This window comes from Mus caroli, unplaced genomic scaffold (genome assembly GCF_978045245.1).
Source record: "Mus caroli unplaced genomic scaffold, Mus_caroli_1 scaffold_13, whole genome shotgun sequence".
Taxonomy (NCBI): Eukaryota; Metazoa; Chordata; class Mammalia; order Rodentia; family Muridae; genus Mus; species Mus caroli.
The window spans coordinates 14,484,468-14,505,606 of NW_028227268.1; the positions used below are offsets into that span (position 1 = coordinate 14,484,468).

Consider the following 21,139-nt stretch of genomic DNA (forward strand, 5'->3'; position numbering starts at 1 on the left):
ATAGGATCACATTTTAGCAAATGTCTTTTAAAAACCAATCTACAAGTGGGAGTAGCGCATTCCTGATATGAACAGGGAAGGTAACATTGTTGTCACGTTTCAAAGAGTAAAATCCTAATACAATGTGACTAGTAGAAATACTGAAACCAAGACAATGTGCTGGGCAAGTGGCCACACCTTCCGCCGCCTCTATTCTTAAAGTAAAAAGGGATGGAGTGTCACAGTAAGGCAGGGCAGGAGGAAAACAACTCCACACCACCTTGGTGGTTCTCAGTCCTCTCCAGAGCAAGCCAAGGAAACTACCCAGCCAACCAGAAGGTTCTTACAGTCAGTCAGTGCACCAGAGTCCCAGGAGGACAAGGCCTGGTACTGTCACCCTGTCCCCTACTGATATAACTAAGTCAACCATCTAACAGCTGCTAGGTGACACAAACCTCTACAGGGACTAGACAAATTTCAAATAGACTTTCAGGATCTGTTCCTACTTGTGATACAAGTTCCGCCAGGCCATTGCATGAACTTTCTACAGTAATTAAGAAAATAGGTTGTTTAGACCCTGCTTCCTGGGTTACACAGGGTTTTTAGTATAGATTGATCTACTTTACTCAATGAATTATCAAAAAGTTTCAATGTTTGGCACAGGTTAATAAAACATGTTCATTAACTCCTAAAAGATTCTTACTTAGAAAACAGACTGGTCTATGTATCTATCTATCCACCTACATATCTATCTACTTACTATCTATCTACCTATATCTACTTTCTGTCTGTCTGGCTGGCTGGCTGGCTGAAAGACTCTGGCAGAAAGACTCTAGTGGCTAAAGTGGAAATTTTAAATGATGTCTTTTAACTCATAGTGTTTATTTACTATCATTTCTACTTGAAATCACAGTGCCTACTGCAATAAAAAGCATGTCTTTGTCCAAGTGGGCATATGCAGGTCAAGTAAAAGGCAGATATAAAACCACAACAGAATTTTCACTGTGAAGCAACACCCTAACCACTAGCCTATTCTTTCCCTCCATTCATGTTCTTACATTTTAGGTAGCATAAAATGGTATCAAAATGAAAACTGCCTCCTGACAGATCTGTTGTAGACTAGTCAAAATCAGCAAAGGCACTAGAGACTGATCAAAGACCTGACAAGCAAGCAGGAAGCATCTATTTAACAAGCTCTGCAGACTCTGTAAGAACAGTGAGCAGCTGGGGCGTTCACCCTGGGGTCTGCTTCCTGAACTGTTCCAACAGCAGTTTCCATCTCCCTCAGATCCCTGTGTTGAGGAACTATTACAGGTGGTTTAGCAGCCGGCAAACATTGTAGACTGTCTTCTGTTGCGGGCCGGCCAGCGGCTCGCGAGGAACAGTACGACTGAGATGGCAGCTCGAGCTGAAAGTAAAGAACTAGACGGACGGAAGAAAGAACGGAGCCAAGTCAAAGCAGATTCTGATCAAGGCTCAATTTTACTATTTTGACACAAGTTATGAAGGAGGGGAAGGGGCCCATTCCCGCCAAATAATCTTGGGGTCCAGTAGCAGGGTGACCACGTGTATGGCTCCGGAACAGCAAAGCGGCAGGCTCCAGCAGTGGGCATGGCAGAACGACTGATCGGCAAGCTCCACCACGATGTAAACAGTGAAACCTGAGCGAGCAGGTTTCAGGCTGGGGAGGGGAGGCTACAGTATTCCCCACAGTTTACCACTGCAAAAGCTAGTTTGCGCAGCTGGCAACAGCTGCGTAGAACCTACACCCCGTGCCCACATCCTATGGCACAGGGGAGATCTGAGCAAGACCGCGGGAAAATGGAAGACCCTAGTGTGTACTGACCAACTCAGCTGCCATCTGGGCCTAGAGCCAGTGTTCCAGGCTGGTCCACCTCAACATCTACTCCATCTATACGCTACTGGAGTGTGTGTGTGTGTGTGTGTGTGTGTGTGTGTGTGTGTGTGTGTGTGTGAAGGAGTGGGGCCTGCACAACCAGACCCAGGAACACTATCAAGGATAAAAACCTGAAGCAAGTCTGGGACCAAATCTGGCACCCGACATGGGACCACAGAGCAGCTCTGAGGAGCCTGAGAGATCCATGGAAGTTCCCAGAGGAGACAAAGCAGTGGCAGAGAAGTCTGCAGGTTCACAGTGTCCCCAGAAAACTAGAGAAGGGCAGGTCCTATGGGAAGATGCTTTTAAAAAGTAGACTCACAAAACTGGAAGGAAAGATGGCAGAACAGAGCCATGTGCACAAGGGAGGTGCCGAAGGGAGTGGGAGCAAAGTGATATGGACTGCCATATCACTTTGGATTGGATATATACTGCCACCAGAGACCACATCAACATTCATGGACCATGTTGCGGCCAAGGGCTGTGTGGATGTCTGTGGTGTGTGCTACCACCAAGGGACCATGCTGACATCCAATGACGTGCTAGGATCCACGGCCCTGCTGCCTATGTGGACGACATGTTGATGTCCATGGCCCAAGCTAACACCAAGGGCCATGATGGTGTCTGTGACCTGTGCTGTAGCCAGAAACCATGTGGAATTCCATGATCAATGCTGCCACTGACTACAAAGGGGCAAGCCGGCTTCTTCTGCACTGAAACTGATGACTGCAGACACAGTTGAAAACAAGAGACATGTAAGAATTCTGTGACTTCTCTTCTGCCCCACCCCACTCCCCCAACAAAGAAACAGTCTAAACAAGAAGTCATTGAAGATATGAAGAGAGCTCTTTTAAAATTGTGATAAGGAGGCTGAAGTGTAGCTCTCCCCAACTGATGGCTTCTGGTGGGAGCGAGCAGAGGATGGTCACACTCAGTTCTCTTTAAGGGGCTGGCCACTGGGAGTTTGACCATGCTCCAGTGAGTATATGGGCAGCACAAGTTGGACTTGGTATGTTTTTTTCTCCTTTTGTTTTGGGGGAGGTCACAGGGTGGAGTGGACCTGGGAGGACTGGGAAGTGAACGCGATTGGGGTGCATTATATGAAATTTCCAAATAATCAATAAAAACATTAAGTTTAAAAAACAAACAGCCAGGCAGTGGTGGTGCATGCCTTTAATCCCAGCACCTGGGTGGCAAAGGCAGGTGGATTTCTGAGTTCAAGGCCAGTCTGGTCTACAAAGTGAGTTCCAAGACAGCCAGGGCTATACAGAGAAACCCTGTCTCGGGAAAAAACAAAACAAAACAAAAACACACCAACCAAACACACAGAAGAGGGAAGTCCTTTTTAGGACAAAAACCCTACTCTATGTCCACTCAGCAGCCAGTGAGCAACAATGGCCTCAACTTTCCTTGGTCTAAATGCAGAAGATTCTACTGGAGGCCGGAGAGAAGGCTCAGCGGTTAACGTTAATCCTTTCTCGTCCTCCAGAAGCCCTGAATCTGGTCCCCAGCAGGCCTGCCGGGCAGCTGACCTGTATGAGGCCCCAGCTGCAGAGCACCTAACCCCTTCTGGGCTCCACAGGCATCTGTACTCAGACGCACATACCTATACTTTGCCACACAGGCAGTGGCACACTTTTCATCCCAGCATTCTAGAGGCAGAGGCAAGAGGATACGTTGTTCTGAGTTCAAGGCCAGCCTGGTCTACAAAGTAAGTTCCAGGGCGGCCAGAGCTACACAAAGAAACCCTGTCTTGAAATTGTACATAGATAAATAGACAGACAGACAGATTATTAACAGCAAAAAGCAAGCCTTACAAGCTGGCAACACTGCCAAGAAACCCAACTTCAACTGGATCACAATTGGAGCAATTTGTGCCTCGAAAACTTCAAAGACATCTGAGATGAAAAAAAATCCTCCAGCAGCACCAACAGTACCCGCTGACGGAGGGACTCGGCAAGCAAGAAGCAGGGCAGGGTACACAACCCAGAATAAGAAAAACTAAAGAAGAAAAATTACCAAAGGAACATCATTAAGTTCCAACATGTGCCTAATATTAGAGAAGATCAGAGGGAGAAAAGGAAAAAAATGCATTAAATATATTCAAAGAAAACTGGTAGGAAAGCTTCTGAAAAATTAAAATTAGAGTAACCCTAAGAGCCAGCCTCACTGCTTCTGGGTTCTAGTCAAAGTCAGCTTGCAAGAGATGCTGTCACATCTGCCTTGCCACTGCACTGCTCACAGCCAGCTGTCCCTGGATGGAGTAACAACGTATAATACAAAGTACACACACACACACACACAAAGTGTGGTTTTATTCAGCCATCAAAAAAGGAAAAAAATATGCTAGGTTTTCTTTTGTGGGGTGTGGGGTAATGGCAAGAAAATGGATAAACTAGAGATCACCGTAGTAAGTCTGGAACAAACCAACCTCACCATGACAAATAGCATATGTTATCTCTCACAGGTACAATGTAAGGGGAGAGGAAAGAGGATGGTTATCAGGAATAAGAAAGGGGAAGAGAGGACTAAACACCACCAAAGAACTTGATATACACGCATGACAATGCCATAATGAAACCTGCTCCTCTTTACAAGTGACGCATACTAATAAAACTGTCCAAGGACGCACACGCCTTTCATCCCAGCACTCAGGAGGCAGAGGCAGGTGGACCTCTGTGAGTTTGAGGCTAGCCTGGTCTACATAGTGAGTACCAGGATAGCCAGGGCTGCACAGAGAAACCTGTCTCATATGTGATTTAGAAATAGAAATAGTGAACTTGTGCACCCAGACATAGCACAGTCAAAAGGCTCAAAGTCAAAGACAAAAGTGAAATCTTAAAAACAACCATATTTACAAAGGGACTCTAAGACAAAGATATAACTTCTCATCAGAAAAGAAACAAAAAACAAAAACAAACAAATGAACAAAAAAAAACAGAGGCCAAAAAGAGAAGGGGAATTCAGCATGGAGAGAGAAAAAAATGACCAGAAATCCTACATCCAGCAAAACTTTCAAAACTGGGGCAAAATAAGACATTTCTAGAAAAACAACACCTGAGAGAATTCCCTACTAGCAAAATAACTGGCCAGAAATGCTAAAGAACATGCTTCAGTCTAGACCCAAATGTCAGCACACAGCAGTGCACATCCACAGAGAGCCACTGGGAGCGTGACCCTGAGGGCCACCAGAGGCAGGGCACAGCTGTCCCTTTCCCTCCTCCTCCCACCTGAGCTAAGAGCAACTGTAGGAAATAATGACTGCCAAGCTACAACATGTATTGGTGTACTGTGTGTGACAGTTAAGCACAAAAGAGTCAGGTGGGGAATTATGCCGGGGGGGGGGGGGTCACACAAACCCATAGAGAGGTGAAGAGATGGCAAGCACTCCGTGGATATTATATAGGCTGGTGTGTAGCTTGGTGGCAGGGCACACAGCTAGCATGCTCACCATCATGGAGCTCCCCATAAACGGGGAGTGTTGATGTAATAAACTCTCTATGTTTGTCCCTTTTCTTCTCTTGGAATTTTAAAATAGAAACACACACACACAATTTAACAATTTATTAAACACTGACACAGTATGTATGAAAATAAAAGCTGGGGGTGGGGGGTGGCGCTATGTAGGGGTTTCTCCATATCAATGAAATTTAGTTACATATATCTGAAATGGATTCCAGTTAGATATATACTGCTGGCCTTAGAGACAACATTAAACAACTCAATATATAATGCACGGATGTCTGCTCATACACTTACTTACATAGTTTAAATGAGATTTCCCCATCTGGGCTGATATCGATCCCAACCAGAGGCTATCTAACAAAATACCAGCACCAGCAACAAGAAATCCTCTTTTGAGTTACTTGTCAAGGTTGTCTAAAAGACTCCCAACACCATATATAGGCTCCAGCTGTTACCCAGAAGTGGAAGATAACCCCGATTGCTGAAGCTACTTTGGACACAGGACCCAGTTGGAGCAGAGATGAAACCTCCCTGAAGACTAGCTTTCATGGTACAAGAAAGCACCATGCAGTCTACCCAAGGAAAGCAACCAATGGTGCCATCCAGGTACAAACCACAATGAGCAGCATGACATGATAACCTCCTGGGTACAATACTGGCACACATGCCTTAGCAGTAACCAACAGCTCTAGAGTTAGACTTAAGACCTATCCAACCCATCCAATCATCATTTCTGGTAATGGAAACGTAGCCACCTACCCAGGACTAGTAAAGTCATGGACCTCGGAGGAGAAACCACAACCAACGTAATCCTTCATAGCTACATTCTAAAATTACCCTTAGAGCCAGACAGAAGTGTGACCCGCACTCCTCAATCAGAAACCTCTCACCATTACAAAAAACAAAACAAAACAAAACACAACTGATCAAAATGCAGAGTTGTACTGAACTAATACTTGTCCACAACACAACTCAGGAGTGGAAAGATTGTAAGAGCCAGAGAAATAGAAACTTTGCTATGAGAATCTGTCTCCTAAAAACATCCAAGAAGCTAACACATAAAGTGTCACCAAACATGACTGCCTAAACGTGACCTGAACAAAGATAACACCAACAGACATGCTAACACAGAAGGGGGAAGTTCACTAGGCCTCAATCCTAGACCACAGAATCATAGGCAACTGCTGAGAGCAGGAGAAATAGCCTTCCCCAGGGAAAAGCACATCAACTGCTTACCCATGGTCAGCACCCATGGTCAGCACCCACGGTCAGCACCCACGGTCAGCACCCACGGTCAGCACCCACGGTCAGCACCCACGGTCAGTACCCACGGTCAGCACCCACAGTCAGCACCCACGGTCAGCACCCACGGTCAGCACCCACGGTCAGTACCCACGGTCAGTACCCATGGTCAGTACCCATGGTCAGTACTCATGGTCAGCACCCACGGTCAGCACCCATGGTCAGTACCCATGGTCAGTACTCATGGTCAGCACCCACGGTCAGCACCCATGGTCAGTACCCATGGTCAGTACCCATGGTCAGTACTCATGGTCAGCACCCACAGTCAGCACCCATGGTCAGTACCCATGGTCAGTACCCATGGTCAGTACTCATGGTCAGTACCCACGGTCAGTCCTAAAAACACACAGACAAGGAAGTTTATAGAGACTGAATTGCATTTATATAGTTAGGGATAAAAACAGAGACAGAAAGCCAGGCGTGGTGGCGCACGCCTTTAATCCCAGCACTCGGGAGGCAGAGGCAGGCGGATTTCTGAGTTCGAGGCCAGCCTGGTCTACAAAGTGAGTTCCAGGACAGCCAGGGCTACACAGAGAAACCCTGTCTCGAAAAAACCAAAAAAAAAAAAAAAAAAAAAAAAACAGAGACAGAGATAGAGATAGACAGATGGACACACACACACACCAATCAATTAAGGAAAAAAGAGGGAGGTCAGGAATTTCAAAGACAGTGAGGGGATATATGGAGGAGAGGAATTGGAGGGAAGAAAGAGAAGAGGAAAATGATATAATTATAATCTAAGAATAAAAGTTAAATTACAAATAATAGTAGTAAAATAAATAAATACATTAGAAACGAAATACCCATGTGTACATGTAATTAAAGTAAGGCCCAGCATGGTGGTGCATGACTTTAATCCCGGCGTTTGGGAGGCAAAGGCAAACAGATCTCTTTGAATTAAAGGCCAGTCTAGCCTATACAGTAAGTTCCAGTCAGGGATACATAGTGAGACTCTGTTTTGAAACAAACAAAGTCTACCCTGTAATACAGGGGATATAAATGTGATCAAAATATATTATATATGTAAATGAATTAACACCATTAATTACCTAATTAATATACACTTTAATTTTTTTCCCTTGTGATTCAGCTACAGTAAATCAAAACCTGGTTTTCTGTCCATGGAAGAGCCCCTGGGCAATGTACCTCAAAATTTTGACAGCAGTAACTCAGACTTGAACAACCATGTCCTAATTAAGTTCAAAGTCATTTGAAGTTTCTCTAAAGTTACATGTCTAATATTTAAAGGTCACACAAATGTTGCCTTTGCATTTTCATAATATAAAATTAATTCTTTTCCAAAATACTTTGAATAAAACTGGCAGTCCAGGAGAGCTGTGCTATACACATCCGGAGCTTGGAAAATACCTGAAAACAGAATGGGAAGGAAAAGGGCCCAGTGCCCTTCTGGCTGAATACCGATCCCTTGTGGGTGTGATCCCTGGTGCCACATGAGGGCCTTCTGGACTTTAGGTGTCAGCCCTCCCACCTATCATGACCAGGCCAGTGGCTTCCAGCCTGGGGACAAAACAACAAAAGAGAGCCGAAGGCCAACGTGGAAAAGTTTACCTGTTCTAAAATTAAACGGTACAGACTAGTGAAAATGCCAGGCTTCCTGGCTTGGGCTAGGGTTTGAGCAAGTGGCACTGATGGCTTTTTTGCACTGGATTCTAACTATAACCCTCCGATCAATTTGTAAAGGGATATAGGAGTTCCTGTTAGGCAACAAAAGCCACTTCTCTGTAAACACCACGAGCAGAGATTAGAAATTCAGTCCCTAAAGACAGCCACACACTCCCCCCACTTTCCTAAAGCCCTGTGATAGCCAGAATCTTAACCTCAGGGTTCCTAGACTGCTTTCCTGTGAGTGACCCTTCAGGACACCCGCATCCTCTCTGGAAACCAGAGATTGGGAAAGAAAGCCAGGAAGGCTCAGCTGAGGCCGTGAGGTCAATGCTGGCGACCGTGTGGTCTCTCTGAAGCGCAGGGCTCTGTGACTCAACACTTCCTTACTAGAACTGATGCCTCCTTTTTGTCCCAGCAAGAAACTTAATCAGTCTTGAGACAATAACACTCTATGACAGAATACGTTGGCTTTTCTTAACAGAGTTGCATTTTCTGTTTTAACATTTAACTACAAAAAGAAAATCAATTTTTTTGCTTCTTGTAGATTCATATAATAAATAAATAAATAAATAGTTTACTCAATTTTCTTGTAAAAGAAATCAACAAACTATAAACTGTCAACCCTAAATCCAAAGCGAATGCTCACTAGAATCAGAGCAGACATATTAAATCAGTACCTCTGCATTGTTGTAGAAGGCCGTGCTGTTCTTCTCTTGAACGTCCTCCCCCCGGGCCGTAAAGAACGTGAGTGGATAGAAGTCCTTGTGCGCCGGCTGCTTCCCACTGGCCATCAGCTTCCCCTCATAGAAAAGCTCAGAGGTGTAGCTGCCGAGGAAGCAGAACAGAGCATCTGTCAGCCAAGTCTACTTCACCTACAAAGACTCTATCCAATTCCAACACTAATTTATGCCCACAATTAATTTTGTCCCAACACTGAATACCTATGACGCCAATGATTTCCTAACAACACTGACAGTGATAACAGAGAAGGTCCCTATGGCACCATTGTTAAATGCATTGATTTTGTAAGAAATGAAGCCAGAATACAAAGGCAATGAGGAACGTCCACTACCAGCTGAACACTGTGCTCTGTGAGGAAGTCCCCTAAGCTGCATGTTCTTAGCTAACATACTCTCACTCATAAAGTCTCAAGTGTCACTAACAACTGTCTGGTCAACAATGGACCCCATGGCTTACACTGGAGCTGAAGACTCCTAGAACAGCCAGCACACAGCACCAAGAGGTCCCTGTGTCCGTGGTGATGCTGGAGCAAACCAACCCACAAAGGACAGGGATGCACAGTATATCCTACTCCAAATGACTGCACAATTGCTCTATGTTCTTACTGTATTTTATTGTTTGCGAGAGTATCCTTCCGCCTGTAAAAATACCCCTCTAAAGGGGCTCTGTCACAGCACACAGGCAGCCTCTAAAGGGGCTCTGTCACAGCACACAGGCAGCCTCATGTGTCTCATGTTTCTTTTTCCATGAGACTAAGTTAGGAGACGGGTGGCACTGTTTACACTAGTGAGAGGCACTCTGTGACGTTCACATAATGACAAAATCTAGTGACAGTCCTCAGACTCCATCCTATACATAAGGGATGTGTGACTATACATACAAACACAGAAACACATGGTATCGGATACAACGCACCAACTGCAGTCTCCAACCTTAACAAAAACCACACTGTCTAGTCCTAAACACATCACTGACTACAAATGGCCAGCAACCATGGAAGAGCAAGGTCACAGCAAAAGATGACAGAACTGCTTCCAAGGAAACCTGAGATGGTCTCCACAGGCATGACAAAGACCAGCATCGCTAGCTGTAGGAAGCTTTTGCAGGGTTTGTTTCTGGCAATGCTCAGCTCCTTCAGTCGCATGCTGATCACACCACTCGCCACCCAGCTGTCCCGTCGATGTGTCTTTCACACGTGTACTGTAGTTAAGAGGACTCTTTTTAAAAGTCAACGTTAGAGGTTTTCCCTTTGCATTTCCTTTCCTTTCTCTTAGAACATACAACAAAGGTATGCCATTTTTCATATAGATTACATATTAATTCATAGGAAAATATATCTATAGAAAAATGGATAGAAAAATATTTCAGGCTCCGTGAAGCCTTAAGTTTTAGTACTCAAACTGCCTTATTTCTTATGAAGAATCACAACTCTGGATTTTCATGTATTCTTTTACAAACAACAAGTTAGGCAAAGTCTGAAACCCCCAAAAGACCACAAATAAATCACCTGTGCCTGGCCATGTGCTTGCCGGGTTCCCTCCCACAGCCCACAGGAAGTGTGAGTCAGAGGGGACAGCTCACACCTACTTGATGATAGCTTCATGGGAACGATAGTTCTCACAGAGGAGGATCCTGCATGGAAACTCAGCAGGGTAATGCTCGTAGAGTCGATCAAGTAACGAAACATGAAGGTTTCTCTCCCTGGCAAACTCGCTGTAAACAAAAGGACTGAGCTGTAACAGAGAAACAGACAAAGAAAATTTAACCAGATTATAGAAATAGTATTTTTTTAATCTACTTATACACTAAAACTTATGTATAACTTAACATGCTAAATGCAGGAACAAGCCAAAATATAAAAACAAAAAACAACTACTCATTTTGTCTACAAACCATTTTACTATTCCATGGAACCAGACTGGAGCTCTCGCTTCTCAGTGTAGCACAGCAATACTGTCTACAGTTATGCAGAGTCCCTCCCACATAGTGACTTACCAATGTAAAGAGCATAAATCATTACGTCACCAAAACCAATCAACTGCTTTATGCTAGTACTAAACTCGTCACTGACTACCAAAGGCCGGCAACCCTGAAAGAGGAGATGACGGAGCACAACCCGCACAACTGCTTCCACAGAGATCTGAAAAGGGTTTCACGGCCATGACAAAACCAATATTACTAATTTATATGAAGCTATTATAATAAACTGGGGCTGGTGAGATGGCTCAGTGGGTAAAGGTGCTTGCCATCAAACTTGACGAGCTGAGTTTGACCCTGTGAAGGCATGTGGTAGACTGCCAGCTGCATGGTGTCCTCTGACCTCTGCATGTGCACCATGAATGTGTGCGCACATACACACTAGGTAAATAACATATTTAGAGGATTTGCTTAAAAAATAAAATAATAAATTCAACTGGATGTTGTAGCACACACCTGTAATCACAGAACTTACATGAAGCCATGCTTTGAGGCCAGCCTGGGCTACATAGTAAAACTTTGTCTCAATAAATAAGTAAATGTATCAATAGATAGATAGACTATGACAAGCAAGTATTAATATTAATAATCAACAAGGCTTTCTTCCATAATGAAACCCACTACTCTACATACTAACCATAACAATTAACTCTGAAGGAGCTGGAGTGAAGGCTCATCGGCTAAGACACTCACAGGTATTATAACTGGTGTTTTAGAAAACAGAACATTGAACACCGAAAGGTAACTCACAAGACAGTGACTAAGGTGACACCTACCTGCATGTGATCACCAGCCAAAACAATCCGTGTGTTTTTAGTAGCTAAGGCTAGAGGCATAATGGTCTCACACTCCATGGCCTGGGCAGCTTCATCTAAGAGAACGTGCGTGAAGAACCCTAGAAGGTGCAACACAGGAGAACACTGTCACAGAGCAATTGCTTTCTGCGCTGCTAGGTAAAGTTTGTTTCATTAACCCAAGTCATGAATAGTCTAAGGCCAACCTCAATCCAGACAATCAGCTTAAAATAAGATTTTTTTAAAAGATTGGGGCTGGAGAGATGACACAGAGGTTAAAAGCCAATGTACTGCTCTTTGTAGAGGACCTGAGTTTGCTCCCCAGCATACATGGTGGATGGTGCACAACCACCTTTAACTCCAGAGATGTGACAACTTCTGGACGCTGTGGGCAACTTCACTTACACATCTTTGTGCACGTGCACACACACACACACACACACGCATGAAAAATAAATGTTTTTAATGTATTTAAAAGAAAAGGTTAAGCCGGGCATGGTGGCGCACGCCTTTAATCCCAGCACTTGGGAGGCAGAGGCAGGCAGATTTCTGAGTTCGAGGCCAGCCTGGTCTACAGAGTGAGTTCCAGGACAGCCAAGGCTACACAGAGAAACCCTGTCTCGAAAAACCAAAAAAAGAAAAAAAAGAAAAAGAAAACGTTAAAAAGAATAACTGTGTTTTCTTTTGTTAACATCTTCTCAGGAACTGCATAAATCATCAAACTGTTGCCTACTACTTAAGCAGGCACCTTTTTTTTCTAAAGGCAACTGCCTGGCTTTTATCCCGGCACTTCAGAGGCAGAGGCAGAGGCAGGCATATCTGAGTTCGAGGCCAGCCTGGTTTACAGAATAACTTTGGGAACAGCCAGGGCTATATAGAGAACCTTGTCTAGAAAAACCAAAAAAGAAAAAAAGAAAAAAGTAAAGATGAGAAAGCAAATGGAAGGAACGAAAAGGGCAATTCATTAATTAACTAATTAATTAAAATGACTTAGTTTGAGTCTTAGTTCTGTTGACTGTAAGATAACCACCATAGGGTTGGAGTGAGAATGGACTGGAATAAAACGTAACAGCACCTGGAGAGCAGTGACCACAGCTCCATCCCAGCCCTTCCCAGCCACTCCCCTCTCACAAGCGGAGCTACAGCAGCCAACTGTCTGGACACAATGCCCGGTATCAGCATCTAGTGAGGGGGAGAGTAAGCATTCCCAAGCTGGGCATCACAGAGCCCCATTTGCAAAGATGCTGCCACTGTGCTCTGACCTCTGAAACACATCCTTGGATTGCCTCACGGCCAACCAAGTGCTACAGGCAGGGAGAGGAAGTCTCATCCAATGGGGGCCTTCCTTTGTACCCAGGCTAGTCACCGCCCTTATCAATTCCAAAGCCTTTTTACCATTAAACCTGGCCTCCATAAGGAAAAGAAAAAGTTGGCTGCCAATACCTTCATTTAAGATAAATGTAACCTTTTATCTTAAATTGGGTGGGGGTGGGGAGGGTGCTCCAGGTGTCTATGCCCCGGGCGCCAGGTGCCAGGGAGCGGCCTGTGCCTTCCAGGACTCAGACCCGCAGTAGATCGTGTCAGTGGCTTTAAAAGGCAATTCCAAAAGGAGATGGGACAGTCATAAGCAGTTGGCAATTACAGGAAGAGCAGGGACGGCCCTGCTGAAGAGCATGCTAAAGAGATTCGACGGTCTTCTCATGCTCAGGTTCTACCATACTCAACTCACCAGCTTACATTTGTGCGCTCATATAAATCAGACTGAGCTGGGCATGCTGGCTCACACACTGGGAAGTCTAGCACTCGGAAGAATGTGAGCTTAAGGCCAGTCTGGTCTAATAGCAAGCTCAATGCAAGCATGAATTATAAATATAAAGTAAGAGCCTGTCTCAAAACCACAAAAATAAAAAGTTTAAATAAACGAAGAGTGATTTTTACATAGTCCTAGCAGGTAAGAGTGACAAGTGCTTACTGCACGGTGCTAAGTTCTGTTCCAGCGCCCACACAGTGAGCAGGGCATCCCTCGGGCTCACTGGCTTCCAGCCTAGCCAGGAAAATATGACCTTAGATACACGGAAGATTCTGCCTCAAAGGGATAGTCAGAGAGTGACAGAAGAGACACCTAAAGGGCTCTCTGGCTTCCACAGGCACACACATGTGTGTGTGCATGAAGTCATCTGTGCATGGAGACACACAGACACAGGCATATGCGCACGCACCCCACACACACTCGCACACTCACTTGTGCATGCAGACAGACAGGCACACTCTAGCTCAAGTGTGCATGCAGACACATAGACAGACAGACAGACACACAAATAAATCCTTAAAAATAAGAAACCTTAATCAAGTGCCATAATTGCTATTTCTACATTACAAGATGCAAAAGCAACTTAGCAAAAACCTCAACAAAATTACACACACACACACACACACACACACACACACACAAAACTGTCCAAATTTGAACTGCTCACTAGTGAACAGATACCAACTAGAGAACAGGTGAGATGACAAATGTTTTTCAGTCAAGGCCAAAGAGCTTCTGTCCCTGCAGAAGATCCTGCATCATAAAAGCAGCCGCAGACAAGAAACAAGTTAATGAAAGGACACAGGAAGCTGCATTCCAATGATGTGGCCCACAGGAACCTGTCACTGGGAGACAGCCACCTGTGGCGAGTGGGCATACCAGGTTCCAGGTCCAGCTGGCAGAGGTACTGGGAAGTGCTCAGTGTGACCACCACCACTCGATGTTTAAGAATATCTTCCTTCTGGGGCATCTGAAAGGTGGAGTGTGTGCTTGAGATCAAACAGTACTGATGCACGACTGGGTGGACAGTCTTCACCCAGCGATTCCGGAAATACACCCTAGAGAGAAGACAGCACCTCCTGTTAGAATGTTCATAGTCGCTGATGATGGAAACACTACACTGTCATTTAAGAGCACAGTGCCAAAAATTAACAAATGAATCCCATAATCATTCCAACCCTCTCCGAGGTTAAGGCTGCCACGATACGCCGTGATGACCTTCCCTAGCACATATCTTTACAAGATTTCAACATTAAGTATAGGTGCCACCACATACCTAACTTTTTAAGTATTCAGATTAATCTTGCAACAGAATTAGCACACAAATATATGTTTTATGAGCAATGGTTTTAAATTAAGTTTGAAACCTTCCATTCTTAAATTACCTTTTTCAATTACAGTCTTACTAAAATGTATTTGACTCTGATTTTAATTATTTATGCTACTACAAACCATGGAATTGCATGCTTAGAATATTTTTACTTTAGAACAGTTTGTAATAATTTTACTTCAGAAAAGATCTTTAAATTATTATTTAAAAGGCCTCTGCCTTGGCTTCTGGAATCTGAAGATAAATATTTGAATAATCAAAAGCTCTACATGCAAATCTTAAGTCATGTCATCTTTTCAAGTAACTATAGTAGAAAATATGAACAGGCCTCAACTATAGACTACTCTGATGGACAGCTACAACCCATACATCCAGCCTCCACCATTCCCATCCACCTCACCTACATGACAGACCTACTGGCTGCTGACTATGCTATAGCACACAGGCAGAGTGCACAGGGCTCGGGAGCAACCACAGCGGCCTTGGCTTTGCTTTGGGTTTGATAAAAAGCCATCAACTGGACAGGGCAGCTGTAATAACTCATGTCACTAAATTCTCTGATCTCTGGGCAGAATTTACTTAGGCAGAGTTTAAGGGCGGCACACTTAACAGATGGGGGTAAGGTTTCCAGCATGTGTTGGCTTCTGTGATATCAAAAGCTACTCCTGTGGCCAACTTCCATGCGTCTGCACAGTGTCAATAGACATGAACATGGAAAGACGAGCTCATGATGGACCCTCATAATCTCATACAGGTAGATTCTAACCCTGTCCTGAGGGAGGGGGAGGGAGAGGGGACTGCAGGGAACAGAAGCAGCAGGGAGCCACGTCAGGTTAGTGCCAGGGTAGACAGGAGATGAGGATGGCTTGGGAAGCAGCGGAAATATACAAACTGGGTTCACTAGGTATGTTAACAGAATGCAACTAGATATACTCATAAATGAACTGGTGATAAAAATTAAGGCAATGGATGATTTGGTTTTGTTCTGAAACAGAGTCTGAGCCAGGCTGGCCTCAAACTCACTACACAGTGGCTAGAGAACAATCTGCCCTACTGGTCCACTGTCCCTCCCTCCTGAGGGCTGGGTTACAGCCACCTGCCTCTGGCTTTGGAAACTGCACAAATGGCAGTAGTGTTTACAAAAGTGGAGAAAGAAATAAAACAAATGTAGCCGTTTTCAAATCAGAGTATTAACAGTGGCAGATGATGCCTTTAAGTTCATTATCCAAAATATACAACTGAGAATATAAATATAACTCAGGGTAAAGCTTATATAATACGCTCAGAGCCCTGGGTTCCCAGCACCACAGGGGGGAAAGAAGACATACATAAATATACATGTGACAGCATATTTACATATTTCCTCAAAACAAAACAATCCACATGTTCCATGACTTAAATTAATCCTTAAAACAGCAGATGGTCTAGTATATATAATTTTAGTTCGCTGGGGTCTTGTACATGTAACAAATTCATATACAATAAGCAACTACAAATGCTACTACTTAGAACAGAAATTGTCAAGAACTGATGACCCCCATTTATTTTTTTTAAGCAAATGTTTCTTTAAAGACTACCCAAACGGCAGCTGCTGTCCACTGGCGGAGCAGCGGTGGCTTCCTCGGCATGGCCAGCCCCGGGCACTCTCAGAACCTTATCCTCAGAGCCACTAGCAAAAAGGAAACTGTTTTCCTCCTCCTTCTTCTCCTTGCTTTGCCTTCTTTTCATTTGTCTGTTTTATAACTTTGAGACAAACTTTCACTGTAGCTCTTGCTAACTCCTCACCCAGCCAAGGCTGGCCTCAGTCAGATCGGCAACAGTCCATCTGCCTGGCATCACAAGTGCAGACCACAGTCACCTGCAGCCCCCATCCAGCTTTTTATGTGCCTTACAAAAACAACTCAATTCTATTTCTTTTTGTTTGTGCATGGCATGTGGGGACGGAGGAGGTTTGCATGTATGTGTAGTATAGGCACAGGGGTACAAATCTCCCAATTCTAAATAAAATAAAAACTGAAACTCAAACCTAAAATGTCTAAAAACTCCATATATTTTAGGTTCAGCTCAATTGGCAAGTACAAGAAATTGCATGATTTTTAACCCTAAAAGTGTGCCTGCCCTATTCGCTACTGTTGTTACTCAATGGCTGTTCCAACTACCTCCCAGGACCACATCTATACCAGAGTGCAGGGAAGAAGCCAGTCTGTGGTCAGCCTTGCTCCCTAGCAACAGGCCTGTGTTCCTTCTCAGTCATCTGCGGACATCTGGAGCCCTCTTGTGTTCTGTCTCTGGAATTCCAGTAAAGCTGATTTCCTGCCTGGCGAGGGGTGCAAGCCCTTGCCTAGCAGAGACAGGCTGTGAGGTTCCAAAACCCGCAGACAAAGCTGATCTTCCAGAGCAGTGACTCATTCTTGTCCTCTCTGTCTCTCAAATCTCTCGCAGTTTTAACTATCAGTTAATCTGAGCTAATGCTATAGTGAGGCCTAAACACTCAAGACTACCGCTCAGCCTCTGCTTCGGGGTAGCACCTTTCCTGGAGAGAAAGCCACAGTGGATGTGCAGGGCTGCATAAAGCAAACTCTCAGAGTGCTAGGCATTTCCCTGTTCTCCTGTGTACTACATGAAATAGCCTGAGCCTTGCACTGGAAAATCAATTATTTTTCTACCTTGGATTCAACAACTCTTAGAGTCAAGAAGAAATGAAATCTCTGCTGTGGGTTGGGCAGGTTTCTGCACGTGGGCCAGTCTGACTACACTCAACTGGAAAGTCAGTTACTGTTACACATGTGCAGATGCATCATGGTGGATCCTCAAAGCCCAAAATAATTCCACATGGAAATACCTAGAGAATTAACAGAGTCTACACTCTTAAATATCAAACATCCCATGCTATGTCCATAAGGGCTTCCCTCAACTGTTTCTAAGCCAGGAGCACCTTGACATCTGAGGCCACCACATTTCATATACAACATGCACACTCACATACATGCACACGCACATGCGCACACACAGACACACGCATTCACGAGTGCACCTGTTCTACCAATAAATACTACTAGTGAGAACAGGCAGGGTAAAATGCAAGCTCCTCCTCGTCCTCTGGGAGGTCAGAGGTCAGAGTCCTTAGCCTCCTGTCACTGTATCCTTCAGTAAAATCTTCACTCAGAGAACAATAAGCACGGTCTTTTATTATTACATGCAACTGGATCTTCTACTGTGGTGGTTTCTGCTGTGTCCTAGAGTGAGAGGACAACACAGTATGGGTGTCTGTGTTAACATGCTACATCACTGCTCTGAACACTTTCAAAGGGGGCTATGGTCCCAGGAACTGAAGAGCTGAATAGCATAACTTCCTATTTCCATGCCTGGGCTCAAGTACAAGTGAGAGGTTAATAAATTATGGATCAAAGTATAGATAGAAACTAATTTTTAAGCAATAATTAAAAATCATTTGTACAACAGGCCATGATATATTAGTTTACAACATGGCAAAACTAAACATTGTTTCATGTAACAAAAGCAAGTGGTATGATGTGATTCTTCAGTGTCTTCTGAAGGAAAGGATTTTTATTTTCCCATAATCTGTATACAAGTGCATTTTGTGTTCACATACAGTCACCGAACCTAAAATATCCTTTGATACCCTGTCTTGTACGTGGCAGGAAGAAGCCTGGAACCCGTCCTCGGAGTGCCGCAGAGATCGTTTCCATGCGTCATGCTTCTCTAACGTGCGGCTTCCGGAAACGACCACAGTTAACATTTTACTCCCATAAAGAGCTGTCATCACATGACTACTAGGCTGTACACAATGTGCCAGAATTTTAATCAAACTCAATTTGATTTAAGCTAATCACTTTTCTTTAACCACTTTTAGATGTACATACCAAAATCTACTCCAACCATAACAACAGTTTTACATGAGAAACTTAAAAAAGGATGTCTTTCTGTATACATAATGTTTCAGAAATGGTACACAATTTTTACATTTTTTGCCTTAATTTAAAAGATTTTTTTTCCAATGACATAACTTCCAAATGCCAATGCAGAGTTAATGCTTCAGGTGCTCTCAGAGCCCGACATCTTTACAGACACCTTTTCTTAAGAACAACACAGTACAATACAGATACATAATAAGCCTTAGAAATACCTGAGAGGTCTTGCCTGGGGATTGCCTGCTTCTACATATGGATGTAAATAATCCTTTATGTAGAGGTCAGCAGCACTATTAGAATGGGTGCAAATGAGAATCCTGCTGAAATAAATGGTGCAAATAAAAAGAATGACACAACAGAAGCTAGTCAGGCAGTTCAACACCAAGAGAGCAGTGGCCATCTTACACGTCCATTTCCCGTGCCCCGCTCACATTCAACAGGACCCACGGTGCCTTTGGGAGTTATGTTACTCTAAGCTAAAGAGTAGCTCCCCCAAATAATTTTTAAATCTAACCATAGTCCATAGTAAGTATTTTTAAACCCAGCCCTTAGAGCTTTAATATACCCATAATGTATAACAGATTTGAAGTTTTGACAGCTATGTCAAACTACCATGTCTACACTGTCAACTTGTTCTTGTTATTTGGGGGGTGGGGGGGGTGAGTCAGGGTTTCTCTGTGTAGCCCTGGCTGCCCACTATAGACCAGGCTAGCCTTGAGCTCAGAGATCCAGCTGGCTCTGCCTCCCAAGTGCTGGGATTAAAGGCACAAGCCGTTATGCCCAGTTTACACTGCCTGCCAACTTTTACAACAGCATATTCTAAGAGATTACAAACTTCATCGCTTTGAGGCTAGGAAGAGGATGAAAACTATCTCACTGCCCTCATTCTCTCTCTAAAGCAAGGAGAGAGGCTCTGCCTGGTGAAGAGACAGGGCATGCCTCCCTCCGCTCACCTGGTCTCCTGCTGCTGCAGTATGTGCTTGGCGGCCTGAGCCAGAGTGAAGGTTTTGCCTGTCCCGTAGGGTCCAATGATGAGGACAGGAGGCAACTGGATGGAGAGTGGAGTGGTGATGGCCAGAACAGCTTCTTTCTGTTTTGCATTTAGTCGAGGATCCAACTGCTCGTCCCACTGTCTGTAGAAAATACAAACCTGCTGTTTTAAACACACATCTCAGCAGTGTCCGTTTCACGACACTAACTCTCCCTGAGCGCACAGCATCGACAATAACCCACGTTTACTCCCAAACCTTTCCAGACAAATCAGAGTCAAAGGAAGGTGTTCTGCCATGAAGTCAAAACTAACCCAAGTTAGATTCCAATCTAAAGAAACCAAACTTTTGTAGTCTATTTGCTGGTGATATTTCGAAAATGCAGAAAACTATTTCCCATAGTGAGGAAGCTGCCATTTCCTCCACAGCAAATAGAATACAAAACCCCAACTAAGTTTCTACTGCTAACTTACTTTAAGGTCTCCAGACAGGCTTAGATCACAAAGGAAGGGAAAAAAAAATCTGTATCTCCCTAGTTGAGAAATATCAAAGTTTTATAAATCTTGATTCATTAAGCAGAGGTTTATAAAAGGTATCAAACCAGACAAACAGAGTATTTTCGAGTACCAGCCACACAGAGCCTCCACAGGGCTCCTGCTGTAGGGGTGAGGAGCACCTGGGCTGCATGCGCTCTCTCCCCCCCGAGGGCCCCTCCCATGACGTGCATATGATTTGAAGATTTAAATGGACACCAGATGCCGGGACAAATCAAACTAAGTCAAGGGTCAACAGTAGTCTTCGTCACAACTCCAACCAAAGTACTAACTACAACGACAATTACAGTAAAATGGTGAAAGTACGAACAGAAACAGGAAGAATGTGAAGAAAGTACGGCCAAGTGTCTGCAGAACGACCCACAGACAAGAGCACAGACGTGAGACCAGAAGTCCTCAGTGAGGCCGAACTCTACATAGACCAGAAACGACTTACACTTGAAAAATGCTCTAACAGTCTGAGCTGTTGAAAAGTTACAACTGTTACAGTGTGTTAAACTCAAACCAAAGATGTTCTTTAAATCTAAAACATCTCAGAAAACAAACTTTGAAGATAAAAACATGCCACTACTTAGTTTTCTGAATTTGGCATTTCAGCACTGAAAGAAAAAAGGAACTCTATACATATTGCTGTGCAGGAGCCAGCTTCCTTGTCACAATTCTTCCCAGACTGGCAATGCGTCCTGAGCTCTAGGGGACTACCATGCCCAGACCTGACATGAGACAGACACTGCCATGGTTAC

At 44.2% G+C, this 21,139-nt stretch overlaps 1 protein-coding gene across 4 annotated transcripts in view; it reads right to left on the reverse strand.

The window, feature by feature from the left end:
- The window catches only part of Helz (helicase with zinc finger), a 142,846-nt gene that overhangs the window by 43,734 nt on the left and 77,973 nt on the right, over positions 1 to 21,139 (reverse strand). For 2 of the 4 annotated variants that reach the window (XM_021176880.3, XM_021176881.3), the window contains 6 exons: positions 19,807 to 19,986; positions 19,069 to 19,173; positions 14,471 to 14,649; positions 11,764 to 11,882; positions 10,598 to 10,743; positions 8,947 to 9,094 (listed from right to left, as the gene is read on the reverse strand). In XM_021176880.3, coding sequence (XP_021032539.1) covers positions 8,947 to 9,094; positions 10,598 to 10,743; positions 11,764 to 11,882; positions 14,471 to 14,649; positions 19,069 to 19,173; positions 19,807 to 19,986 — 877 coding nt within the window. The remainder of the gene's footprint in view (positions 1 to 8,946; positions 9,095 to 10,597; positions 10,744 to 11,763; positions 11,883 to 14,470; positions 14,650 to 19,068; positions 19,174 to 19,806; positions 19,987 to 21,139) is intronic. The other 2 variants (XM_021176882.3, XM_029483195.2) reach the window with 2 other exon arrangements.